The 26,979-nt window shown below is 49.2% G+C and overlaps 7 protein-coding genes across 7 annotated transcripts; 3 read left to right on the top strand and 4 right to left on the bottom strand.

Annotated features, from left to right (window-relative positions):
* Window positions 1-2,778: 2,778 nt before the first annotated feature.
* On the bottom strand, window positions 2,779-4,963 carry SUB2 (ATP-dependent RNA helicase SUB2; the record flags this gene model as incomplete). The annotated part of the gene is made up of 5 exons (XM_046090953.1): window positions 2,779-2,824; window positions 2,878-3,135; window positions 3,186-3,546; window positions 3,597-4,007; window positions 4,717-4,963. 5 exons carry the CDS (start codon window positions 4,961-4,963, stop codon window positions 2,779-2,781), a joined length of 1,323 nt encoding a protein of 440 aa, XP_045946928.1.
* Window positions 4,964-5,423: 460 nt separating this feature from the next.
* Window positions 5,424-6,020, top strand: LDX57_009231 (ribonuclease P Rpr2/Rpp21/SNM1 subunit; the record flags this gene model as incomplete). Its single annotated transcript, XM_046090952.1, has 1 exon — window positions 5,424-6,020. The coding sequence occupies one exon, from the start codon at window positions 5,424-5,426 to the stop codon at window positions 6,018-6,020; it is 597 nt and encodes a 198-aa protein (XP_045946927.1).
* Window positions 6,021-7,377: 1,357 nt separating this feature from the next.
* On the bottom strand, window positions 7,378-8,139 carry LDX57_009230 (uncharacterized protein; the record flags this gene model as incomplete). The annotated part of the gene is made up of 2 exons (XM_046090951.1): window positions 7,378-7,608; window positions 7,864-8,139. 2 exons carry the CDS (start codon window positions 8,137-8,139, stop codon window positions 7,378-7,380), a joined length of 507 nt encoding a protein of 168 aa, XP_045946926.1.
* Window positions 8,140-9,908: 1,769 nt separating this feature from the next.
* LDX57_009229 (WW domain binding protein 11) lies at window positions 9,909-10,814 on the top strand (the record flags this gene model as incomplete). The annotated part of the gene is made up of 1 exon (XM_046090950.1): window positions 9,909-10,814. The coding sequence occupies one exon, from the start codon at window positions 9,909-9,911 to the stop codon at window positions 10,812-10,814; it is 906 nt and encodes a 301-aa protein (XP_045946925.1).
* A 1,030-nt stretch (window positions 10,815-11,844) lies between these two features.
* On the bottom strand, window positions 11,845-14,087 carry nimA (serine/threonine protein kinase nimA; the record flags this gene model as incomplete). Its single annotated transcript, XM_046090949.1, has 3 exons — window positions 11,845-13,860; window positions 13,918-13,970; window positions 14,036-14,087. The coding sequence occupies 3 exons, from the start codon at window positions 14,085-14,087 to the stop codon at window positions 11,845-11,847; spliced, it is 2,121 nt and encodes a 706-aa protein (XP_045946924.1).
* Window positions 14,088-14,796: 709 nt separating this feature from the next.
* On the top strand, window positions 14,797-17,121 carry LDX57_009227 (ankyrin repeat and BTB/POZ domain protein). The gene has a single exon (XM_046090948.1). The coding sequence runs from the start codon at window positions 15,122-15,124 to the stop codon at window positions 16,934-16,936; it is 1,815 nt and encodes a 604-aa protein (XP_045946923.1). The 5' UTR covers window positions 14,797-15,121; the 3' UTR covers window positions 16,937-17,121.
* A 1,667-nt stretch (window positions 17,122-18,788) lies between these two features.
* LDX57_009226 (uncharacterized protein) lies at window positions 18,789-19,808 on the bottom strand (the record flags this gene model as incomplete). Its single annotated transcript, XM_046090947.1, has 2 exons — window positions 18,789-19,495; window positions 19,583-19,808. 2 exons carry the CDS (start codon window positions 19,806-19,808, stop codon window positions 18,789-18,791), a joined length of 933 nt encoding a protein of 310 aa, XP_045946922.1.
* Window positions 19,809-26,979: the final 7,171 nt, after the last annotated feature.

Genomic DNA, 26,979 nt, shown 5'->3' with positions numbered 1-26,979 from the left:
TCATCACCCCAGCCGAGACGATCTACGAAAGCGAATAATGATAGGCCGAGTCCCTTATTTCCCTACCGCGTGGCCTATCGAACGCGGCCATAGCTAAAGACCCAACCCGAGCATAATACAAACTACAAAAAAAATTCAAACGGGAATAAAAATCAAAATCAAAATTATAACATTCTAGTCCCGACGCCATCGAAAACGGACCGATCCCTAATCCATCCAAGCTTGTCCCACTAGACCACGCTCCAGCACAAGACCAAACACCTAAGCATTGAAGCATTTAGCCAGTGAAAAAAAAAGCCACACGGACACAGAAGCTCCGTACTAGATACTAAATACTGGATAACCACGTACCCCATATCACGTAGATAGCATGATTCCTACTTAGCAAGTTAATCAGTTCACGCCAGCAAGTGGACCCAGACACCTAGACCATCGCGACTTCGCCACATCTCTAGACCTCGACGATACGACTATCATTACGCACGCCTATCTTCCCCGAGCCGAAGCTTCTTGTAGTTGTAACTCACTCGACCGGATTAAGCTCCCACGAGGAACTAACTGCCTAACATTGACAAGCTCGACCGGAGGACGGACTAGACTTTCTCACGCTGTCTATCGGCGATCTACGCGGCCGTTCACTCGGATACGTACATAACTACCCCATAGAGTATAGACCGAGAGACTCTCGACGGGGGGGACTCGTGTCGCTTGGTCTTGCGGGGTAGGTAGGAGAGAGGATCCATCCGCAGTCGTGACGTCTGCCATTTCTCCCGTCCTGGCTTGCCAGTCGATGGCGATTCGCGAGTAGTAAACGGTGTGGGTATGTGAGGTGGATGGATATGCTCTGGTCCGTGTTGGTCTGGATGCTTGGTGTGCGGTTTTGGTTGGGGCTCTTTCGATCCGTTTCTTCTTCTTTGAAATTATACCTCTCTCGTGTTTTTTGGTCGTTGCGTTGTTTTGATTCCTTTCTAGGGGATATGCATGTTATTAGCATGGATGTGCTCAGCTTCTGTGGATTTGGGTAGGGTTCCCCTTTTTCGTGCATAAGCGATTTCTTGATTATCGCTGGTTAATCCAGGAGCTAGGGTGTCGATCTAGTAGGCTTTGGGTGATGCTTACTTATCTAAAAGACTAAGATGATAACTAGGGAATCAGACAGAATCATTTAAGTAAAAGAGCACCAGATACTCAGTACCGTGTAGTAAACCAGGCTGCCTTAATTAGGCTACCTACTCCGGTGTAGTCCACCCGGGAATATCTACCCTCACCTAACATTGTGATTCTAGATAGGACCAGTCTACATCAAGTTACAGCAAGCAGTGTAGGTTTTTAGTACAGTACATAATGAGTTATCTTAGATGCAAAATTCTGTATAAATTGCAAGTTGCATATATGGGCTTATCTATGCACCTTAGAACAGCGTCTGTGCGTGAAGATGCACACAGATATAGAATGTCAGCCCAGAGATACATAAGTCCGAAACCAAATTCCCACCCATTAAGGAAGCGAGTGCATTCAATCTGTAGCAATAGAAAAGTACGTACCTAAACCGCCACCATAGAAACAAACAAACCATCATCAGAAAAAAAAAAAAAAAAAAAAAGATCAAAAGTACGAACGGAGTGTCCATACCGAGAACAACCTCCCCTCCTCCCGCAAACAGCCATCACCCCGAGTCCAAACATTCCAGTCCTCCAAAAGCAGAGAGGCAAATGATTCAACACATCTTATCATCCCCCAAACCAAAGCCAGAACCCTCACGATCAATCCCATGTGATTCAAACAAAGCCATTCACTTCGATCGAAAACAGCCATCCATCCACATTCGATACTACATCACCATACCCAACCCAATCTACCCACCCACCCACGAATCGAAACACCCATTCACCTACAGAGCACACCGATCAACAACCTTCCAAAACTTCCAATCCGATTCTAGACGATTACCCCTTCCAGGTCCCATCCATCTTTCATCGCTGAAACCACCACCGCCGCAGCCCTCACCCATTCCATCTGAAACTTAAAAAACTCAAATTGACCCGGTCTAGGGAGTGGGGCGAGGATGGCGAACCATTCACTCACTTTCTCATTACCTACACCGTAGACGGGCTAGTCTAGTGTAGACAGATCTGGGTGACGAGGACGAAGACGAACGACAGGAAAGGGTGTTCGGTCATTTGGTCGGCCGGTTTCAGGCTCGATGGCTTGGGTCTGTCGTACTCCGTAGTGGTTTTACTAGTTAGTGTTCGAGGTCTACTATTAGACGGTTGTCTGTTTGTTTTCTGATCTGTTATTCAGCTAGGGAATTGAGATTGACGCTCATTAGATCTTTCTCTTCGAAGATTTTGTAGAACTTACGTGTCTTTGCTGAACAGTTACACGTAAACAACAACTCCTACGCTACAATATGATCACAATCCAAGGAAGCCGAAAAGCAAATGAATTGATAATACAAGGACTAACAGAGACACTGGTACATAGGTTGTCATTGAAGGCACCTCGTTGATTATAATTGAAGATCGAGTAGTTTTCCCTTCCAGTTGTCCCCGATCCTTTTCCCATCAATTCAAACCCAGTGCCTCAGAAGCGACAAGAGACACTTGACGGAGACAAATCACATCCGAACCATCACGCCAAAGGAAAATGAAACATAGATAAGCAAAGGAAATCAAAGAGCAAAGAAGAATATGAGAAAAGAGATAAGAGCAAATTTCACCAAATACAAGTTCGACTCCACATGACATAGGGCAACTGATCAAGCTAGACGTTCACCGCTTAAGCCATGTAAGTAGAGGAGTCGACACCGCCCTCGGGGTATTCACTGAACAATTCGTTAGTTACTGACCAGATTCGACTGGGATAGAAGATACATACTCAAGGGCAACAACAAATCGCTTCTCAATCTCCTTGAGAACGTTCTCATCGTCCTCGCTGCTAATGAAGGAGATCGACAGACCCTTGGTACCGAAACGACCCGCACGACCGACACGGTGCAGGTACGAGTCGGCATCGGCAGGCAGGTCATAGTTGATGGCAAGGTTGATACGCTCAATATCGATACCACGACCGAAGACGTCAGTGGCAACGCAGATACGCTTGTTGAAGTCCTTGAACTCTTTGTAGCGTTTGATACTGTGGCTTTGTCAGCAAAGTGTCTAATATTCCAGAAAAGAAGAACCTACCGCTCCTCCTGGCTCACGCCAGAGTGGACAGCAATACTGGGGAAGTTGCACTCGCGCAGCAGCTTGTCCAACTCGTTAGCGCGAACGGTACTCTTGACGAAGATGATGACCTGGTTGAACTCGAGGCTATCCAGCAGCTCGTTCAACTTGCGGTTCTTCTCGGCTTCGCTGAGCTTAATGTAGTATTGTTGCAAACCGTGGAGGGTAAGCTTCTCGTCGTTATCCACAAACAGTTCGAGAGGGTTTCTCATGAACTTCCGGCAGATGGGGCGCATCTCTTGCGACAGAGTAGCGCTGAACATCATGACCTGCTTGTCGGCGGGGGTGGCACGGAAGATTTCCTGAACATCACGGCGCATGTCTGTACTTGAGTTAGTATAGGTGACAAGGATGGAGGCTCGGAAAACCCACCAATTTGGTCAAGCATCTTGTCACACTCGTCGAGAACGAACGCCTTGACGTTGCGTAGGGAGATCTTCTTGTCGCGGACCAAAGCGTTGAGACGACCGGGGGTGGCGACAACAATGTTGGGGTAGGTCTCCTTGTTCGACAAGAGTTCGATGTCCTTCTGAATGGGAGTACCTCCGTAGAAGACGGCGGTCTTCACATCGGGAAGGTACTTGCTGAAACGAGCGTATTCGTTCTTGATCTGGTAGGCCAATTCACGCGTGTGGCACATAACAAGGATAGAGCACTCTCCAGGAACGGGCTCCAGCTGGTGAAGAGTGGTCAAGACAAAGACGGCAGTCTTTCCGAGACCAGACTTGGCCTGGCACAGAACATCGACGTTGAGGATAGCCTGAGGAATGCAGCTTTGCTGGACTGTAGTGATGCGGCACGGTATGTTAGACTTGTGTTCGATGTATAAGATTTTGTAAAAAGAAAAGCAATATCCGCGTCGCAAAGTCCGTCCATCCTCCGAGCCGTCGAAAATTTCAAGCTATTGGTGCAGTATTTTTTCTTTTGGGGTGTTTTCGGCACCAAGAAACCCAGGAGAGAGGAAGCACACAGGTCGGCAGCGGCAGATGTGTTCAGCTGCAGCCATGATAATCTCTACCACGAGCTTTCATGCAGACGGCATGAGGACATCTAGAGTCCGTGAAACAAAGTGGGTGACCAGAAGAATGTACCGTGTCTTCTTTTTTTCATAGTAGAAAAACAGTCAAGAAGACACCACGGTTTCAACCGGAATTGCTTTACGCGAATTCCCAGTATTGATTCTTTACGAATCTTGATCTCACCGTTATCTTGCGAGAGAACAGAGAGAAGAGCAAGACAAAAGAACCCGGCAGGCTCGGATAGGAGCTCTTATCACCGGCGCAATGCGCGTGTTTCTTTGTCTTCTTTGTGTTTTGTCTTGAAAAGGAATCCAAAGAAGATATCCTCATGCCGTCCACAAAGCTCGAAAACCGGAAAACAGGTGGCCCCATTGCGACTTGTAATAGAATATATCTCGCGGAGATGGACGGACGTAGGAACAACGGAGCTATGGAGGGAGACTTGTGGAAAAGAATTATGTGATGGAACTAACCCTCCGAAGGATGTTCGAAACCGCAATCGGTGATGGCACGTAGAAGTTCGCCCTTGAGCAGAAAGTCGCGGAAACCGGTCGAGTGAACACCGACATAGCTTCCCTTCTTGTCAGGACCAGCAGCGGCAGAGTCGCCCTTCTTGGCGGCATCTCCATTCGCAGCGGGAGCGGCGGTGGTGGCGGCGGCCGCGTCGGTGGTCTGAAGCTCCTCGTCGGAGTAGTCAATGAGATCTTCCTCGTGAGACATGTTGATTGCTGGTTGTAAGATTAAAGTTGACCGAATGGGCGAAAGAGAAAACTCTAGGTGTCGCGGCGCGCTCTTTTCTGAGAAGCGGCGAGAGCTTGGAGTTTACGGTAGCGGATCAAAAGGAAAGAAAAACTGAGTTTGAAGTTGAGAAAGAGAAAGCAAAAGAGCCGTGAAAATCAAAAGAATACCCTCCTGAATTCTGTGAGATGAATTGAAGGACGGGTGAAGACTGATGAGGGAGGGAGGCGATGGAGTTGGGGGGAGAAGAGCGAAGTCGAGTCGCGGGAGGGATGAAAGGCGAGCGAGTTCAAAGGCAGCAGGTCACGTGCTGTCTATTAGTCACAGTAAGCAGTCTTTCTTTGTTCGGCTTAGCGCTGATATTTGCCACTCGAAGCTTCTATCCGTTTGGTCTGTTTGCGGTCTTCTTTCTTGCGCCGCCATCGATTCTCAGCGCCTCGAGATGGCCAAAGTCAAGGGCAAAAAGGGCTCGGCGGGAGGAGTGAACAGTCACATCCGCGCCCGATTAAATTATCTGCATGCCGCTGCTACATATCTACAAACGGGAGAAATTCCCTCCAAACGACCTACAGACCTGGGTCCCCGCGAGAGCGCCGAAGCGGAGGACAAAGAATCGAAGTCCGTTTCAGCTCGCATTGTGCCGCAAGTTGTGAGCAATGATGTGGCGATGTCCGAGGAACCTCTTTGTACCAAAAGTACGCCGGTTCGAGCCCCAACTAGTCATAACTCGCGCCTTTCGCGAGTGCTCATTTCTCACATGCGCGGGGTGTCTTTGAAGTCCCAGCTTCGGCTTCCGGTCGATGTGAAACGGTCGTTCTGTAAACGCTGCGAGTCGCATCTGGTTCCTGGTGTCAATTCTACCCAGGAGGTCAGGAATGACAGCCGTGGCCGCAGCAAGCCATGGGCGGATGTTCTGGTCGTACGATGTACCACGTGCGGCACAGAAAAGCGTTTTCCTCAAACAGAAAAAAGGAGCCAAAAGTTGCCAGAACGTCGCAAAATGCAAGAACAGACAGCGAAAACAGCGACAGTACCTTGAGCTCCGATGTATAACTGTGTATTTGATCACAGGCGGCAAATCCATGATTTGATGGTACGGTAGTACTACCGTGCTTTGTCTGCCTAGCTTCAGAAGTCACCCTCAATCAGGTGTCCTCTGGCGCTATGACCATTCACATGATTTACCTCGGATGCTGTCCATGAGTTGACGGACTCAGTGACGGCACCATGAAACCTTGCTGAAAGCGATTGTACGAACATTTTCGTTCAAGGGGCGGTGTTACCGCCGCAATTGGCACAAGCCTTGTGAGAGTACAAGGTATCGCAATGCGGTTGGATGACCATCGTCAAGTCGCGAACACAGCATGAAACAGCCATAATCTTGACCAATCCAGCACCGACGTTACAGAGGCTGCATGGAGGCTGATGCGATAGTTCTGATAGAACGATATGATTCAAGTGGTACGGTCTAGAAGGGGAACAGCCGTGGGAACGACAGATAATCTCAACGAGAAACACTATCAAATGGAAAAACATCAAAAGCCCGCTAGCCACGCTGGGGCTCTCTCATTGAAGGTCATAACAAAAAAATCCTGGTGAACAAACACATTGTACCTAGAAGTGTGACAGCCGCTCAATAAAACACATGGATGGGAATGCAGATCGGGGAATCGCAACGTCATACAAGAGACAGCATATCCAAGTTGACCAAACAAAAACAATCGCCAAATAGGAAATAAAAGAGATGGAAAATGAAAGAATAGTGACAAACAAAAAGGGACTCCGGGGCGAACACCATGCTTATTCCTGTCGGTTTTTGATTCAGTATAAAATCCAAAGTTGCCGCGAGGCAGGTATCTCAGTCTTTAGACAACGATCCTCTCCAAAGCACCAAGCTAGACGGACAAAGAAAAGAAAAGGAAATCTCCTTCAGCGCAGCACTCATGCTGCATATGGGCATTAAATCAGTCATCAAACGCTTGCAACAGAGGCATAAGTCGTAATAACACAGGGTCCGTGAGGACAAGAGCGGTATATAAACACTTGGGTCTCCTTTTGCCCTTCGGGGGCAATCTGTTTTCAGGCATAGCTCCTTCTTTCGTTTTTCAGAGGTTTGATAGTGGATGTACTTGATCGTGCTGGTAGTATCGTGTTGTAAGTCATGGTCGTTATCATCCAGGGACATAAAGGAAATCAAAAGGCGTCAAGAGGTGTGTGGGTAGTCGGGAACAGGGAGCGTGGGGAATTGAGCAAGTGCCTCCAGGGCAGGTATATCGTTCAGGGTGGTCGAGAATGGAAGAAGCTGAATGAACGCAGGAGTGAAATGGCAGAACATGATCCAAGAGAGTGGTTCGGCGAGCCAAATGGGACCGGCCGGATAGGACTAAGGGCGCGCATTAACGTCTGCGACGGGCGGCCTGGTCAAGACGTTGGTCGAGTCCTTCTATTCGGCCACGGTAGGCCTTCACAATTTCTCTGATATGTCCAATCTTTGCCATCTCATTCTCCAATTCATCGATTGAGGCTAGGATCGAGCGAGTGCGGGCAATCTCGGCGTCGGCGTTGCAGATGACGTTTCCGGCGCGGTCGTAACTGTTTTGAAGCGAAAGTTGCATTTGTTCCTCGAGCTGCGATAGATTTCAACGTTAGTATCCAGTTTACTGGGCAGGCAATATGAGGATATGCAAGTGGGACAGGTGCTGTGGGACATCGATCGTCTGACATGTTTCCGCAACTTGGGAGTCGCCGGAATGGGTATCATTGCGTTGAGAGAGAGGCAGAAGCAAAGGGAGCAAATGCATTCGAGGAACGCGCGGGGGACGCAAGAGGTGAAGTGATTGCGATCGATAGCAGAGAAAGCGGGAAAGTGGGAGGCAACGTACATAGTCGAGGCGACTCCGAATCTGTTCCTGCAAAGCGTCCAACTGATGGGAGAGCGCTCGAAGACTCATAGGATCCAACAACAAACGACCGTGGCTGCTGGCGGCGCTGGCGGCACGCGAACTGGAGTTGCTGGTTCGGCCGGTCCCTCTGCCCCTGGAAATCCCATTTCCGGCATGGCCACCCTGTAGCGCAATCTGCTGTTGTTGCCGGAGGATCTGGATCTCGGAGGAAGTAAGGCCAAGCGAAGTGTCGGGGATCGAGGCTGATACGGACATTTGGTCCCGGCAGAGACATGCTCCAACCGCGACAGGTGTCTAGGAAGCGCCGGTCGATCTCGATGTGTGGAGATGGGACGGACCGAAGTTCATGATGATGACCGAAACAAGTGCAGAAAGTGGAAATCGAATCAGGGGGAGAAAAGAAAAGAAAGAGAAAAAAAAAATAGAAGAGAGAGAGAGGGGGACTTGAATTCGACTTGGCACGATGATTCCTTTCTCTTTTTGATTTTTCCCTTTTCTTTCTGTTTTTATTAATTTAATCTTTGAAAAGGATGGGAATAAGATAAAGTATGGCTTCAGATAATTGAATTAATAATGGGTTTCTTCCTCTGCGGTTGTCCGGATTTTCGTGTCGGATCTTCTCGTCTTCTCGCCTAAAAAAGGATCAATGTCAGCACGAAAGAGGGCCTCCAAGGTGCGATATCTGAAGTGACATTGGAGGTAGAGAGGGATGATGGTGGGAGGAAACGGAGCAGGCGAAATTCCTCGTGAAGGAGTCGGGGTTACACTGACAAGAATGCGATTCGATGTAGAAGACGGAGCCGAAAGATCCTCAGGGATGCCTCGGACGGGGAGGATGGGAGAGGAACGAGAAGAAGGCCGGAGAGCGAATGAATGAAAGGAATGGAGGCGAGCCCTGGATCAGCCTTGCCGATTCGATATGATGATATCCCGATGCTTAGTGATGCCATAGAACATGCTCTCTAGATAGGATCATGTCATATCAGGTTTATTCTTGATTTATTCGAATTAGGTAGAGTGTACTTACAGTATGTAAATAACTATTGCATTGGTTCTATCACTGGATTCCATATCAGATTCTCATAGTAAAGGTACGGTACTACTATGTAAACGGCAGCCGCGGTCACCTGCTCTCCTCCCTTCACCACTTCGGCTCTCCTCATCCACCTCTACATTTCTACATCTTTACAACTCTGCATCTCATCCATCCAACATCTATTCTCCTTCCACCCAAATCGATCCAATCCCGTCCAATCCGTTCCTCTCCCCACCCACCGATCGGCAATCACACCGCCCCAGATTCGCCGCATATTAGCGCTTCTGCAAACGCCCACCATCCCGTCCATCCTATCGCCGATTGTTCATTCCATCCAGTCGAAACAAGGAAACCTAGTCCTAAAATCCCGCTGCCCAACCAGTGAGGCTAAAATCCCGCGGCGACATATTCTTTCGAATTATTGATTGGACCTCTCTTCTTGATCTCTGCTTTCCTTGCACCTGGGGGGAAAGTCCGAGACGTCCGCGCTGACTCGCTGCAAAATAGCGCGCGCATCCGTCATTTTTCTTTCCCGGATTAATATCTCGGGGCTTTTGATCTTAGCCTGTAAGATTCTCTTCCATCTTGTTGGTTGGGCTTCTCCTCTCTCATCTCTTCTTTCTTTTTTCTTTTCTCGGTTTTATTTGTTTTTTTTTGCGGGGACGGACCGGCGGCGTTTGCGCCAGGTTTCACGCAGAGAAAGCTCCTAGTAGAGCTAGCAGCCTAGACCTGAGCTGTTTGTCGGTCGTATCACTCGGAGCACCTACCAACAGGAAGCGGGGGAAAATCCAAGGGTAGAATAGATGAGAAGCTAATCCTTGCGTTTCTGTTATTTCAGGTGTACTATCCAACTATTCGGCCACCGGCAACCCTTCCGCATAATCTTCACCTAAATCAATCGAACATCGACTCTCACTCATAACCCCTCCACCAGACGAATCTTCCTACCCCAACTCAAACAGCACCATCACAAATCACCTCCCCCAAAATGCCCAAAGACAAAGAGCGATCGATGAACCCCGCCGCGGCGCAACGCAAACTCGACAAGCAGAAGAACCTCAAAAAAAGCAAAGCCGAGGCGCTGACCCGCCGGAACGAGAAGCTAGCGCGCCGCAACCCCGAGCGCATTCAACGACAGATCAACGACCTGAAATCATTAGAGGAGACGGGCCAGCAGCTGCGGCCGCGCGACAAGGAGCTCCTGGAGGCGCTGGAGCGGGATCTACGGGCTGTGCAGAAGGCGCGCGAAGCACTCGGTGACAAGGCGCCGAAGTTCGAGAGCTCGGGGCCTAGACACAGAGGACACGAGGGTCGGGGCGATGGGCCTGGAGTGCTAGGGAAGAGACGACGGGAGGGACACGGCCATAGAGGACAGCGCTTCGGACAGGACAGTGACAGCAGCGAGACGGATGAGGAGGTCCGACGGATTCCAATGCCCCGGGATACGCCGCCTCCTATACCCCGACAATACCAGAAACGAAGGGACGGGGACTCTGGTCCTGGTGGTCCCCAGGGACCGCATGCGCTGCCCGCGAGACCCCCCGTCACGGAATCCAAGACAGTCTACGAAGCCAAGCCGGAGATCAAGGACCTGCGACAGGAAGCTATTAACATGTTTGTGCCTGCAGCCGTCAGGGCAAAACAGGAGTCTATCCGAGGGCAAGGGAAACTACTTGAACCTGAGGAAATGGACCGCCTCGAGAAAGCAGGATATAAAGCTGGCCCTACACAGACCGGGGAACATGACGGCACGAATCAACAAGGCGCCACGGGTGGTGATGATGGAGACGAAATTGATGATGATACCCAGCGCAGACTCCTGGAAGAGGAACGACGGTTCAACCAGGAACTGAAATCTGTGCAGATCGAAGAAGTCGAAGACGAAGAGGCGTGACCGAGACCCATACCTCGATGAATAGCCACACAGCTAGGACTAATTCCCACCGGCTAGTTCCACTTCCGCAAAAAAAGAAGAAAAGCCTTGTACAGTACAAAAACAAATCAGAACTTCCATATATCTGTCTTGTCTACCCATTACGTCTCTACACACTCTCGTCCCAGACATAGTCATGAAAAATCAACACCATCCTCAAGGATACGTAATCCGATCAATATTCCGCAATTCTATAGCAGAACTTCATCACGAAAACTGAAGACAAAAATAAGAAAAACAAAAATCAATATGTACGTACATACGTATGGAAGAAAAAGGAGAAAAAAAGAGAAGACCCATTAACGCCTAACCAAAGAAAAGAAAACACCAATATAAGCGCCTGTCCATTGGAACAAGACCAAAAGACAAAGGGGAAAAAGGAAAGCAGTCCAGGGATAGAAACGAGTGAAAGACCACAATCCACATCAATCACACCGGAAGGCAGATTACTCTTCATAAAGAGAAAAAAAAAAATCAAACCATCCAGCGTGCGGTTGAAATAGAAAGGTCAAAGAAAAGCCCGGACTGGAAGAGGATAGACCACCCAAAATCAACATAACCACACAAAAAAACCGGCTGTCATATGCAAAAGTAGCTGTACAGTATTCCAAGGAATAAGAAGGAGGCAAATAGGTAACGGGGACATCACAGCGTCAAGAACAAAGGAAATAACGAGTGTTGGGGTCTCAGTGTAGAAGGACTTCCAAAACAGAAGTCTAGACAGAAGAAGCAGAAGAAATAAAGCGGCACGAGATCAATGCATCGAGGATCCATGACTCGCATGGGTAATTTCGCTCTTGAAAATGCATTCCACTCAGGGCCTTTGAACGCCAGAAATGCGTAATTATTAAGACGTATGAGATAAGAAAGAGGAGAATGCGAGTCACCGAAAAGGACGCAGTCATCGCTCTTCCAGTTTTGAGAAGTGACTTCAACGGATCAACCGGAAATATCGTAGACAGCGAATGAGTAAGATGACCCCGGTACGGGGTTACCTCAAGTTGCGGATAACCTTGCGGCCACGAGCCAGGAACGGACTGGGCATTTCGTCTCTTTCGGGATCCCATACAGCAGGAGGATCACGCTCGACCGAAGACTTCATACTGTTAGAAGTCCTGGTATCGCTGGCGGATCGCTTGACTTCATCCATAGGCCGTCCACCGGCCCGTGCTTGAGCAAGCTCGACCAGGGTTCTGCCGCCCATGTTGCGTTGCATGACGGCTTTGAACATCTCCTCGCCACCGCCGTTGACTTTAGAAGGGGGTTGCTTCGTGCCCGTCTTACGGGTTGGCGATCCGGCATCGGCAGCAAGGTTCGCTGATGATGCAATCTTTGACAAGCGTCGATGGGGCGACCTGGACTTCTGTTCGCCGTGGCGGCCCTCGGACTGACCTGATGCCTGAGGTAGTCTGGAGCCATTCGTAGGGAAAAGAGGAGGCTGAGTGCTCAGTTTCTGCATAAGCGCGGCAGTATTCTGACGGAGGAGAGGCCGAGATGGGGCCTTGAAAGGATCGGGTTTGACCTTAGGCCGAGTTGGCGAGGGCAGGTCGGGCGTGTCATCTTCGTCGTCCGAGTAGGCAAGCGTGGGCTCCCACTTGGCTCGGTGTCGTTCAGCCTCCGCAAAAATGTTCTTGCCAGAGTGTGTCGCCGAAGTGCGACGGGGCGACAGCGAGAGAGACGCAATCGAAATCGGAGATGGCTCAGCCATCTGTACATCAACAGGTGACTCAACTACCGTTTTGGAGCGGTTAAAAGGTGTCCGAGTCTCCTTCTTGGTAGGCTTACTAGCCACAGGCGATTCCATAGACAGCTGGGTGATGTCTGTACTCGAAGGGAGATCCGTATCATCGTTGTTACTGACGGATGACTGCGAGCCTCGTCGACTGGAACGGCTGGAGCGACTGGAGCGGAAGGCGGGCTCGTCCCTGAAGTTGCCATTCTTTTTGAGCTTTTCGACCTCCAAGGCAACCCGATCTTGCACCTCAGACTCGAATCTCTTGCGAAGTCTTTCCAGCTCGTTCTGCACCTGGCGGTCGATCTCTAGACGCGCCTTCACCTCCCACTCCCGGCGCAGTGTGTTCTCAAGCTCAGACTTAATCTGCTGCTTCTCCTTTTCCATCTTAGCGAAAGCCTGTTCCACCTCTCGGTTCTTTTGAAGATTGGATTCTTCTCGCTTCCGCAGGGCCCGGCTCAGGTCGACGACCTCCTTTTCCTTTCGCATCAAACGGATGATGGGGAGGTTGATCAAAGCGGCAGTGTCGGGGCGATGATCGGGGTTCACGCGCAAACAGCTGGCAATGACGCTCTTCAGCTCGGGGGAGTAGTAGTCAGGCAGAGAAGCAAATTTGCCATCACGAATCTTTTGGATCAATTGGATATGGGTTCTGGCGTTGAACGGAGGTTCCTTCTGGCACAGTTCGTACATGATACAGCCAACGGCCCAGATATCAGAGCGCAAGGTGTATTTCTCCGCGGCACATATCTCAGGAGACATGTAGAAAGGGGTACCAACGTAGGTGGAAGCGAAGTCGTGGGAAGCCATCACTTTGGAGAGACCAAAGTCACCGAGCTTGACTGAGTTGTCGCTGCCGAGGAAGATATTCTCTGGTTTGAGGTCACGATGCAGGATGGTCATCTGTGCCTGCTTTCCCTTTAGACCTGAGGGCTTAGGTGCTGGCCCGAGGACGTTGGATCCAACATCGGCCGGATCCACACCGTAATGACAGCGATAGAGTGCCGTCACCAACTGGGACAAGATCCGCCAGACAAACTCCTCGTCTGCATATTTATTTGTCTTCTTCAGATTCTTGATGACCATGCTCAGATCACCGCCTCCGCAGTATTCCATGTATAGATACAAGTCTTGGCTTGCCTTGAGGTGCTCTCGGTGGTAATAAGCGACGATGTTCGGGTGCCTCAATGAGCTCAGGATATTGAATTCGGCGGTCAGTTGTTCACGCTCTTTCTGGGACATCTTGATGTAGTTGATCTCTTTGCGGCAGAGTATCTATTGAAGAAAATGTGTTAGTTCAAAGGCTTCTGGAAGGAAGACAAGAAATCTTACAAAGCCATCTTGTTTCCGTTTGACTTTGCGAATGATTCCAAAAGAACCGCAACCTGGTGGGCAAGTCAGTTTCAGACTATCATCCCAAGAGACAATGTTGATGGAGAGACTGTCATACCAATCTTCTCAAGTATCTCATACTTGTCGGCCTCCGCAAGTGCAATTGCCATCGTGGCTACTGAAGGGAATTCGAGCCACTGGGCAAAGAGTCGAGAACAAAGATGAAGGTGAGGAGGAGAGAGAGAACCAGGGAGCAGAGGTGTGAAGGTGTGTTCTAGCTCATCTATGGGAGGGTTGAGTGGGTTGGAGGCCTGTACTGTTAGTATTTGTCGGGTCAATTTCAAGACATGTAGAGCGTTGTAGATTTAAAGAAGTCAGTATGCAACGGGGTTGGAAGGTCCTGGATGTTTAGTTGGTGATTGTTGCTGAGCAACCGCCGCTGCCATGACTCTATGCTTCATGCAGCAGGCGGTCGCGGATGGTTAGTGCGGGCGGTGTAGCCCGGGGTGCATCATCACTGGTCTCGTCATCCACAATAACGGAGTACTCCTCTCTTCTTTGATCAGATCCATGATGGTGCATGCAGTGGCAGATCCACCTGTCTAACTTTCAGATGGTCTCCAGGGACAAATTATAGAGCAATGTATTGCATCTGAAGTGCGAATCCTGGCGTGAGATGCTGCAAGGACGAGCTTGTTGCACCGATCGGCAGCCCCTTTCAAAGAGAGTGCACGTGACCATAACTTTATCGATAAGGGCGGATGGCGACAGAACCGTTTGGCGGTCCCGCACCTCCGCGGCTTTCATCATAATTATTCGCCTGCCCGCTTCTCCCGGTGATCAATCACGACCCCTCAGAAGGTCTCACGATGGCTGAACCAGTGGCTGAACCGACCGTGCTTCGCAAGGATCAGTTGGAAATCAGCTTACATAATGAGAAGAAGCTGATCAAGGAGGGAACCATCAAGGACGACAACCCTCTGGATCTTAGTGAGCCGTTTCGGGAACTCTGCAATGCTTGTCGTAAGGGGGATCTGAAAGTTTGCCAGGAAAAGATCACGGAAGGTGTCAATATCAATGCTCGCGATCCTTATGACTACACCCCCTTGATTCTGGTGAGTGATTTGAAGTCGCCTGGCAAACCCCCCAGCAACGCACCTTGTCCTGCAGAGCCGTTGGTTTTGGGCCAGTTAGTGACCAAGATATGTGGAAAAGGCCAGTCTCTGTGGCCATTATGAAGTTGTCCAGCTGCTTCTCGAATCGGGCGCGTTATGCGAACGAGACACCTTCCAAGGAGAAAGGTTATTTCGTTCCCTCCCGGACCATCTTTGGATTAAAATTGCGTCTTCAGCTGACATCCGGCTACGTGTGCAGATGTCTATATAATGCATTGAATGATCGCATCCGGAACCTTCTACTTGAATACGACTATTCGAAGTCCACCGATCCTCTCCAGCCATTGGCCGCCCACATTTCATCACTGCTCACGCGCGATAGCCCCGAGACCTCCGACATCGTGGTAACCGCGGCCGAAGAGGATGTACATCTACATAAGTTCATACTGGCAGCACGGTCTCCGTATTTCCGCAACAAATTGGAAAGCGCTCCCGAAACTGTAACGTGGGAACTCCCAAGTGCAGTTCCGCCCCAATCCTTTGGGGCGGCGATCAGGTATTTGTATTTCGGAGAGGCCCCTCGTGACCTGAGGACGGGGCCTAGCACGGGGTTTACTGAATCGGAGGTCTTTGTTGGGATTGACAAAATTGCCGAGTACCTGGAAATTAACACCCTGTTGGACAGCATTTTGGATAGCGGAGACCGCAGACTGGCCAGACAGAGACGTACCTTGGAAATTGCGAAAGGCAGAGATCAATTGGAAGAATGGTTCCGAACGAATGTGCTTCGGAACAAGATGGAAGTTGAGACTTCCAAGGTTGATGAGATCAAATGGAATCATGATAACGCCATCTTTGCCGATGTTCTACTCCAGGCGGATGAATTGCCTGAAGATGAAGACGTCGATGACGCCTCGGAGACAGACGAAGGTACTAACTCAAATACCATTCCAGTCGGGCCAGTCGACGCATCTAGTGCCTCGAAGAAATCCGTTCCGAAGTCTGTTATATTTCCGTGCCATCGGGCGATGCTTCTTCGCTCTGAGTTTTTCCTTACCATGTTTTCGTCTTCTTTCCGAGAGGCCCATCTGAAAGAGCACCTGAACATTATCCCTGTGGACTGCTCTCCGGAAGTCCTGGAGATTGTGCTTACTTTCCTTTACACCGAAAGGGCTGATTTCCCCCTTGACATCGCAGTCGACGTCCTATTCGCCGCTGACATGCTGTTCATCGAGAAACTCAAAACCAAGGCTGCTGTTGTGATCAGCACACTTGGCAACGGCGATATGTCGCAGGCAGAAGCCGCCAAGACTCGCGGCACCCAAGAAGAGGATGATTTGGATATATATGCAATTATTCGTGCAGCATGGTTGACCCGTGTGCAGCGACTGGAAGAGTTCGCGGCTCGGTATCTTGCGTACAGGCTGGAGGCTCACATCGACTCTCCCGAATTCTCCGATTTGATCCAAGAATCGGCTGCGCGTATCAAGGGGAGACAAGAAACCGACTCCATCGAACTGCTCGATGACATTCGTTTCTACCTAGGGGAGCGCTTCCGACTTCGGTTCGATGATGCCGGCCTGGAGGAAATGATGGATGCAGAGGCCCGACAGCCGCAGGAGCAGGAGCAGGAAGAATACGGCGACCACGTTGACAAAGACCTGAACGGAATCGAGTCAAGAACCGCGGAGCTCGAGCTAGCGAAGTCGCATCCCAAAAAGAGCGCTGAATCCACCGAGACTACGCCTGAACCACCAACCCAGGACAAACCGGATCCAGCACCTGTCATCAAGACTTTGGACGGCGAGGTGGTGGATGACGAGTTCAGCAGGGATGCGATGGACTATGAAATCCTGATGGACAAACTCAACATGATACTAGAGGACTTGGACCTGGATGCTTAAACAGGACGCACCTACATGGCTAGCCATCCACGCTCCTGGGGCTTTGGAAACTGCCGGAGTCAAACGCCAGACCGAGTCAATGATTGAACGATTCACGCAGAGGTATATACATAAGGATCTGCATATACAGCATATACTCACATATAGAATGGTAGATTCTCTTATAAATATCATTACCAGATTTAACAAACCATTTACCCTGTAGACTCAATTCATCTTGCCTAGAACTTCAACCAAAGACCACCTAATAGAACACACACGACCACTTACCATCCCTAGACAACCCAAGAAAGACAACCCAAACAAGGCAAAACAAACGACAGAACCTTAAACCCCAACTCCCCCCCCCGACCCAACTTAACCCAACCCATGGAAAACAGACGTACATCAGCCAGAGAAAGCGGGGGGATCGAGAAAGGATTGTCAAGTGATCCGAATCAGAATCTGGGACTGGAAGTCAAAAACCACAAGGTCTTCCAAAAGACATGAAACAGCCGCGATCCACGGAACGGAAGCCAAGGGAGACAATTTACGGACCAATCTTCGAACAAATACAGTCCATCCCAAACCAACCCAATCTTTACAATGGGAGTATGAAACATGGGACGAATGAACTCAACTACCTAACTTACCTAACTACTCGGTTCAGTCAGTTCATTATTTAGGTAGTTGGGGTACTTCATTCGCTGGCAACTCATGCGATTCAAGAAAAGTAAAAGTTTGTCCACGTCAGTTGTCTGTCAGTGTCAGTGTCAGTGTCAGATGAACAAAAAAAATCCCAGATATGATATACAATACAATAGATGTGTTTTAGCATTTCGAAGCTAAAAAATTAGATTCCCTATACTTAAACTTTTTTCCCCCCCAAAGGATTGTGGTTAGTCGGGGGGAGGCGGAGTTACAATGGCACAGGCACTGGCTTGTCTGGTTTCCTGGGAATCGAAGTGTTTCGCTATTCGGTGGGAAGTGAGGAGTCATGGGGTTCTTAAGTTTCTTGATCTTTGGGTAGAGGATGATGGGGATGTGAGTTTAGTTTCAAGGAGGGGTTTTCTATGGAGGGGGGCTGGGTTGAGTATGGATCTTGTATACATAATAGATTGTTTGTAGATAGGTAGGAGTAGGTCAAGGGAAGGGTTATGTCTTTCTCTACACTATATCAAAACGGGTAGGTTAGGGAGGTCTACTTTTTTCAGAGATGGGAGTCCCACTGATGGAAAGTACTACCAAGGCAGCTCAGACAGATACAAGGATCTACACATGCACAAGATTGATCGTAAGAAATACAAGTTTCTTCTGATAAAGCTTAATAGTCATATCACATCATCAATGTTAAGACAAAGGAAATGAATGACAAAGGAAATAGATAAAAAATAAAAAAATAAAAAATAAAAGCAAGCTCATATGGGACAGACCACAGGTGACAAAAACACAGGACTCCGAAATGCATGCCCATGTCTTTCTATCCCTCTTTCTAGTTCTTTCCCAGACCAGCCTCTTTTTCTTTCCAGCGACGCCTCTGCTCCTCTTTGCCATATGAGAAAAATAAAATAAAGGTTCAATCAAATGTACACACGAAGAGAAGATGAAGAAATCAATCCATGTTTAGTTCCCCGAGACACCTTATCCACCTGTGATAACAGTAGCAGGGGATATGAAACAAGAAACAAAACCAGGAAATGAAAACATGAACAAGAGGGTATCATCAAAACAGATCAAAGCAGAGCAGGAAGTCGCTGGGATGGATTTGCAGGACTTTATATCAATGTGTGGGGTTTTCTGTTCTTTTCTTTCTTGGCTTTTTTGGTGTTTTTGCTTTTTTTGCTTTGTTTGGAAGTGCGTCCCGCGAGGTGTCTTAAACCATCGCGGTAGTAACTGGTCGACCGGTGTGGCAGCCCCGTTCGTGACGCTTCATGTTACTCCGTACACTGAAGGCCTTGCCGCATCCTGCGTGGGTGCAACGGAAGGGCTTCTCGCCGGTGTGGCTATGAGAGTGAATGCGGAGGCTGGAAGGACGGGAGAAGGCCTTGTGGCAGGTGCGACAGATGTATCGGTCATGGTTCTGCTGGAACGCTCCGGCGGTGGAAGGGGGAAAGTAGTGATGATGTTGCCAGGCGTTGGCGACTTGAGGGATCATTTGCTGAGTCGAGGAAGGCTGCAGAGGAGCGGCTTGCGCGGGCGCGCTCTGGTAGGTACCTGACGATCCGGGTCTTTGGTAGTATACAGCGGACGAGGCAGGCGGGTCGATAGGAGACGAGAAGGAAGCCACGCTGGGAGCGGGAGAAACGTAAGGAGCATGCTGAACGGAGCCCTGGCTCGAGATCGAGGACCGGTCCGTGGGACTAGGCAAGCTCATTTGTGTGGGAGGGTATTCCGTCTTGATGGCCGAAACAGAAGATGCGGATGGGGAGTGACCATTGCTGTGGAAACCCGAACCAGGTCGCATTGGCGGAGTGGGTGGCATGTTGGTCTGAGGGCCGCTGGGAACGAACGTCTCGCGGACTTTAGCCTGAGACCGGATTTCTGCCTCCCCGTGCAACGGCGGGGTAGTTCTTTGGCGCTCTATACAGGGATATCGTTAGCGGGTGTTTCAATGGCAGGACTTGCATTGCGCTGAGGTTTGCGCACTGCAAGGTGGGATATACATACTGGCTGCGTGCATTGCGGCACCGTCTGCACCTTCAAGGAGAGAGGAGATGGAAGGGAGAGAGCACTTGGGGACATCGTCCACTGGCGGGGAGAGGGGCGGTTGCGGTGTGCGCGAATACGATGTCGGGACGGAAGGGAAGTATGAGCCCGCAGCAGCAGGGCTGTATGACGCCCTGGGCTTGTAGAGGGGATCGGGACCCGGAGTAATGAGGCTTGCGAGATCCATGATGTCAGATGTCGAGAAGGGAGAGGTAAGGTAAAGGTGTGGTTGGAGGTTGGTTGAGTTGAGAGATTGAGGTAGTGAAAGAAAGAAGAGAAGGAAAGAGGTGAGGCCAGAGATAGATATATTAAGTGGCTATGGGCGAACCATATATGAGATTAGGTAGGGCAGACGGCGAACAGGCAATTTCAAGACCCAATCCGAATCCACATTCACGTTAAGGTACAAGTGGGGGTGGGAGAATGGGAACAGGGGGAAGGAAAGAACGGGGTTTATAGACAAAGAACGACGAGGGAGGATTTGCTGGGCCAGGTGGGGAGCAGGGAATAATGATAATTATTCTCGAAAATAAAATATAATAAAAAGAAAGAGGAATAAAAAAGAAAATAAAAAAGCGGATGATGATGGGAGGAATTTCTTTTTTTTTTTTGCGAGTAATAATAATAATCCCTATTAATTAATTTTTTTTTCTTTAAAAAAATAAAAAAAAAGGAGGATCGATCCTAATGTTAATTATAGCCTGGCGGGTATACTCCGTCGTCGTAAACGAGGAGATGCGCGGAGGTTAACCTGATAGGTATAGAGCCGACAGCAGAACGACGGGAGTCTCCCGATCCTCCTTCCTGGTTCTGTTCTCTTTGCCCCTTGAACCAGACTGGCAGGGGATATTTTACACCTCTTACTCCCCTCATAATTCAAGTGTAGCAATTTCTCTACCAGGGACGCAGTCGGTTGCTGCCAGAGATGCCGGCAAAAGAATCCATGGCCGTACAATACATGTACAGAGTAAAGAACAATGAATTATCCCGAGCCCGCAGTGGCCACTTTCTCGATTCGCTTCGACAAAGGGCTGATACCTCCGTTCCAAAGCTTAATTAATGACCAGCGGCCTGGGACTCCGTACGGAGTACACGCGATGTCTTTCTTTTTTTTTTTTTTTTTTTTTTTTTTCTATCATTTTTAATTTAGAAATAAATAATTTATGGTTAATTTATTATATCTTTTCTCTGCCCTTTCGCTTCAAAAGAAAAGAAAAAAAAAGATTAGCGCTTGGGTATGGTACGGTATCTCTCCGTATGGAACGGAGCTAGGATGATTTGCCATTAGTTGAATTGTTTTGGGTAGGCTCGACGAGAGCTAAAAAAACGTGTCTCTCCGCCCGCCCCAGAAACCACGACGCTCTGGCGAATGGTTCGAATGGAGCCGGGTTAGTCAGAATCATTCCTTCTCCTTCTCCCCCCCCCCCTCTGCCTCATGATTTTATGGTTTGGCCCACGAACAACTATGGAAGTCTCAGGAAGTCAGGATTACTCCCACAGGAATACCAACCGCCCCCCTCAAATCCAATCCAATCCTTCCAAATCCAAGCCAAGGACGACTATTTCCCCAAACGGGTAATTCCCCAAATTCCTCGAGGAATCTTCCCTGCCCAGCCCTCCCCTGGGAACCAAGATAGAAGGAGATAGATGATACACCACGCGGTAAGTGTACGTAACCGCGTCGTACACAGATCGGCCGGTGGACAACGGTACTTTCGGGGCTCGGCTACAGCAAGTCTGGCGCTAGTGCAGATCCACGGACACCTTTCCTCCTCCATCATGCGCCGGGAGACAGTCAATCATCGATCATCATTAATCATGGGGACATGACTGTGCCATCCCCCCTCTCTCTCTCGCCCTCTGTCGCCAATGATCCCATTCCATGGCAACGTATCCTGTTATTTAAATGGGTCGTTACTCGTTACTCGTTACGTTACCATCCTCCGATGTCCGTTTTTACTTTTTTATTTTTTTTCCCTGTCTTCCCATTCCCTTTTCATACTAGGGTACGGAGTATATATTAGATGATTACCGTGGAATATCATCCTATATCATATAAATTAATTTAAAATAACTATCATCATCATGATTCCCCAATCCTGGACTCTGTCCGAAATGGCCCTTTCTCACCAGCCGATCGTCTCGGGTGGATCAGGCTCCATCCCTCAGGTTTTACCTGTCACAACGATCCCATGCCCCATAAACGGCTGATCGTTGCCGCACGATCACGCTGTTACTGAGAGTCTGAGAGCCTGATCTCATGTTCTACCCTTTCATACCAAGTATTCCTTGTAGATCTTGAACAGGGAGTTGACCGAGAGAGGCCGCCAGAGAACAAAAGATATCGGCGTGGTAGGCGTACTGCAACTGGGGTGGTACCGTGGTACCGTTGCACTGTGCTTGCCTTGGAGGCAACCTCTTTCCATATTGTCGGGATTGATCAGATCATCTGTTTGGCTCTCCATGCTGTCTTCCCTGTTCAAGTCCCAGCCCATTTGCATATCCGTCGCCAACCTCCTCATCGTCCCCTTTCATGCCTTTCCCCCCTTTTTCTTTGTTTGATAGTCCTACCTAACTAACTACGTAGTACTCCGTGGTTATGTTGGTTGGGGGTTATTTATTCCTTGTACCTCGGTCCGGCCATAGTTACTTACTACGGCGTAGAAGAAAACCCCCCTCCCAAAAGGAACTCTTCATCGAAATTAAAAAGCCAAGATAATCGAATATTCCTTTCGACCCTTTCGCCCTCCCGGGGATGATCACCGATCACAAACGAAGAGGGGAGGGGAGGGGGGGGGGGCGATGAAAGAAAGCAGTGACGATGCTTAACAACAACAGGCTATAACTGGTACAAAAAAAGAAAAAAAAATCCAATAGTCGACAGCTCCCTTCTGGGATGGGAAATGACTCCGTGGGAAATGACTCCGTGCATTTCCCATCGTCAACCCAAGCCCTTGGGGCCGCATGACGGAGGAGCGGTACGATGCGTGGAATGGCACCTCCTCCTGCCGTGGGACAAGACGCCAATCCGAATGAGTCCTAGGCTCCGAGACCAAGAAGAGAAATCTGTGAACGATTTTCCCTTCCCTTCCTTTGCATCCTTTCGCTTGGGGGCCAAGGGATTTTAGTGGCGTGAAGAAACCGGAGATTATCGTGGCGTTGACAGCCAACCAGAGAGTTAGGGAAACTTTAAAAAACGACGGCGCTAAAAGGGGGGAAAGACTGAGAGTGAGAGGGCAAGGCAGGCTTGAATAAGCCCACATTTTTTTTGGGTCCCTTGTAAGCTGCTATTCTAGCCAAGGTTATTTGTCCGTTTGGTCTTGTCCTTGCTTAATTGATTTGGTCTTTTCTTTGTGACGCAGGCTCGGAGATTCGGACTGTGACGCTGTCCAGCGAGAGAAAGTCGATACCGCAGCTTCTTCTGCGTACGGGTGGATTACTCATCACACACAGACTCGACGATCCGCCTGGTTTGATCGGACGATGCCCGTACCTGGCGGGCTTGACGGGTCATCATGATGACGTCGATCTTGTCTTTTTTACGTTTTCTTCCAATTTTCAGACACCGTCCTGCTAATGCCCTTCGTACTAAGCATTCCCCCTTCTCCGTCCAGTTGTCTAGAACAGATCTGTGAAACTAATCCCCCAAAAAAGAAGGCAACCAGGTACACGGTACATAGCCGACGACTGAAAATCCCATAGCCATGGATGTCAATCCCCACAGACAGGTACCTCGTCCCAGTTAACTAACGGAGGATTCGCTCCCAATTTCCCTTCCATTGGGATCGACCGTCAAAGTCCGTGTCCGAGACAGCTGCGGATTTCGACACCGTCCAACAACTTTTTAGAGAGGCCCGAGACTTGGGATTTCCCTGGGTTGATTGGCTTGGCTTGTGGGCGGGTTCCTTGGTTAGCCACGAGATACCTCGGCCGGGATGGATGGGCTCGCTAAGAATCCGAAAGGGTCATGGAGACGAGGTGGACCTACTACTGGATGATCATCAGAATATCCGTACTCCGTAGGTTCTGGAAACAATTTTCATTAATTTAAACCCATGAGTCGTAAATGTCAAGGGAGTATCGCGGTGGGTGTTGTTTTACGGAGGCTTGTCTAACTAACTTGTCTTAGACGTTTTAAAGATCTTGTCTTGGAAGTCGGACAGAACATACACCGTAGAGAATCAAAAAATAATTAATATTTTACTTTTTATTTTTTTTTATTTTCGCGATCCCGCATGATCATCGCGATGTTCACTAGCGACGGGCCCCTCCGCCGCAAAGCTGATTACCACATGGTCCTCAAGTCCTGTGCAAACACCGCAAGCAAAGCTGGCGATCAAATACGGCAATGCTCCCGGTGTGAGCAGCAGACGCCATCACAAATCTAGCTTGCTTCCATATATAGCGTACATCAGGCAATAGTGTCGAAAAACGATGGGAGGACAACAGATGCGAGACAAAAACCCAACAACCCCTTACAACGTACAGATTTTGCCGAGGTACGTCCGATCGGGTTAGCCGCCGAGCATGCCGCAATCCTTTTCTCTCAGGAATCTTCGGAGTATCTCATCCTTTAGCGATTCTCGAACAAGCACAGACCGAAGAGACACGCAGGAATTCTATCCTAGCTCCTAGTCCGCATGAGTCCCAGTCAAGTCAAGTCAATTAAATCAATCGAATCAAACCCGAATCCATAATCCATAGACCCAACCCGTACCAAACTTTAATAAACGACGACGGCCGCGACGAGGGTTTTTACTTTTTAGTCCAGTGTCTCGTGGAAGCGAAGCAATCAAACGGGAGCTCAGTCAGTCGGCTTGCACGGCGGAAAGACGCCCGCCCCATCGGTTCATACCGAATCGGGAAGCGCATCTCCTTTCCCTCACGACTCGCGTATATTAAAGTAGATTGTTCAACCACGGGATCTTTAATCTGGAATTGGGGATTCTGGATCTGGGCCCTGCCAATATATTCCAGGCAACTGGATTCCGGGACGCCGTTCTGCTTAGCCTTCTGGTTCATGGAAATGGATTCATGGGAATGAATGAATGGACCAAGGCCCATAGGCCACGTTGTAACTCTCCGAGTCTCCGTTTCCCCTCCGTGCCCACCCCCTTCTCCCCCATTCTATCTACTACCTACGGCCCCGTCGGTATCACTAACTATCGGGATTCGACCCTAGAAACGAACTTGGCCTTGCTACTTAGTGGTACTTCGTATACCTACTCCGTGTTTTACGTGTGGGACACCGCATGGTTGGCAGACTCCAAGACCCATGGAACCGAGGTCAGTCCTCCATTGTTACAAAGAGAGAAACGCATAAGGGGACGGTCGGAAATGAAACATTCCCAGGCGTCGATTACTTCGGAGGAGGTACTACGGAGGAGGATTCTCTCCGAGGAAGTGACGATGACCGGATTAGGTAAAACAGTCGAGGACGCACAAACTCGGCGATTATTCTTGCTCGGTTAAGCACAGAAATAGAACACAGAAAACATAAGAGACATGAACAATCAAAAAGGATGACAGGAATGATGACAATCAGGGGAGTAAGACAAAAATAAAATCAATAGTATGTACTACTCCCGTACAGGTTGCCAGTGCCTGAAGAATCCCAGCCAGCGCATGATCCACGATGGTTCCGCTATCTCGGCCTTGCTGATCCTCGGATCGAAGGGTGATCACCGATCAAAGACCTTGGAATGACTGAGATTCCAGAACCGCACGGAGCCGACAGGCGACGAGCGAAGCCCAGAAAGGGTAGCCCATACGGGCACTCTCCGTTCCTTTACGTATCCGCCGTGGTTGCCTCCGAGGAAAATCCTAAGAAACCTCGTACTCGGTCGTCGTTCTATCGAATAAGGTAATGGATGGGGCGCGCATACGAATCCAGGTTCCATCCTATCTTGTCTTGTACGGAGTCCTCTGCCGACTCGTTATTACTTTCGAGTCCGACTCCGTACGCCGCGACCGACCGACCGAAAATCATCCCTCCCCTTCCCGGCTTTAGACTTCGCGATAGCATCAACTATAATCTCGACGATAAACTTTCCCCTCGCTTAGTCGTGCAATAATAGGCGTAAAAAAGTACAGTCCGTAAAACTGGCAGATGGGTCGCCCCGGTGTACCTTAATCTTCCATCCGAAAGAGGAAAAAGAAGACAAACTCAATTCTGCAGCGTTGGTCTCAGGTTGTGTCCTGATAGGGAAAGACAAGCAGATAGACGTTCTTGTCGGCCACAACGCACGCGAGGCAAAGGCAATACGACACAAACTCCTGTTCTTAGCGGGAGGCATAATAAAAGAAAAGGGGTAGGTGTGTTGATCTACAACGCATCATCTTCACTGTTACACCAAGGCAAGTCCCATGCCTTGCTGTTTGACCATTGACAAAGGATTGCAGGAGCGTGGTTTTTTATTTTTTTTATTTTTATTTTTATTTTTTTTTTTTTCCTTCTGTGTGTCTCTCGGACACGCGCCCAGCTAAGGCAGTCACGGCGCCAAACAAGCAAATAATGTCATCTCCGTGCAACTCCGGACGTGGATGCTTACTTACTCTACTCGAGGCATACAAAAATTCTAGACTTCAATGATCCATCGAATTCGAAGAGGAGAAAGCTCCACGGATTACGTCCTAGACGGCAGTCTTTCACGGTCGCGAGGTGGGTAACTAACTAACCTTCGCTCATAATCCATAATACATAAACCCACCCATCATTTATGAACAGTCATCCGGTGGGATGATGGATTTATGACAAAGCATAAGGGGGCAAGGGCGGAAAAGATGTATTCCGTGTTTGAGGGCTTTACGGCAAGATTCCGAGATAAACTTGATCAAGATTGACAATGATGTGCGCTGATCGTCCAACGCTTTCCAACGTCCCAGCTTTGACCGCCAAATAGTCCCGGGTGAACTACTGCAACCCGCTTAGCGCCGGGAACCATTATTCAGCTCCTTTCCCCTCCTTCCCCCCTGGCAGTAATTAAAAATAACAACAGGCGAGAAAGATGAGTGGAGGAGTCGAACTGAGCACTGACACGCTGAGCTGCGAATCGCCGAATATCTGCGGATGATGCTTACTAGTCTACGGGGGTATCTACCGGACTATCTAGTCCGTAGTGTCTGGCTAGGACTATCTGTGTGGTCTACGCAATGCGACGTGATATTCCTCGGCTCATGGATGATTGTCCCGACCTCCGACCAAAGATAGTGTCAAAGACTCCAAAAGAGACAATGTTTCAAAACTATTGCCTATAAACCCTGTCAATGAATGGTTCTCCGCCTCCCCCCATAACCTAACCTTACACTTGCGTACTAAGCACATAACCTGCCTATTCAGGCATTTAACCCATCTTTTC

Source organism: Aspergillus melleus (assembly GCF_016097325.1).
Source record: "Aspergillus melleus strain CBS 546.65 chromosome Unknown contig5, whole genome shotgun sequence".
NCBI lineage: Eukaryota > Fungi > Ascomycota > Eurotiomycetes > Eurotiales > Aspergillaceae > Aspergillus > Aspergillus melleus.
This window is presented reverse-complemented; position numbering and strand designations above follow the sequence as displayed.

Bases quoted from the DNA above. Each gene is read 5' to 3' on its own strand.
- LDX57_009227 (XM_046090948.1), top strand. From the start codon at position 15,122: ATGTGGAAAAGGCCAGTCTCTGTGGCCATTATGAAGTTGTCCAGCTGC.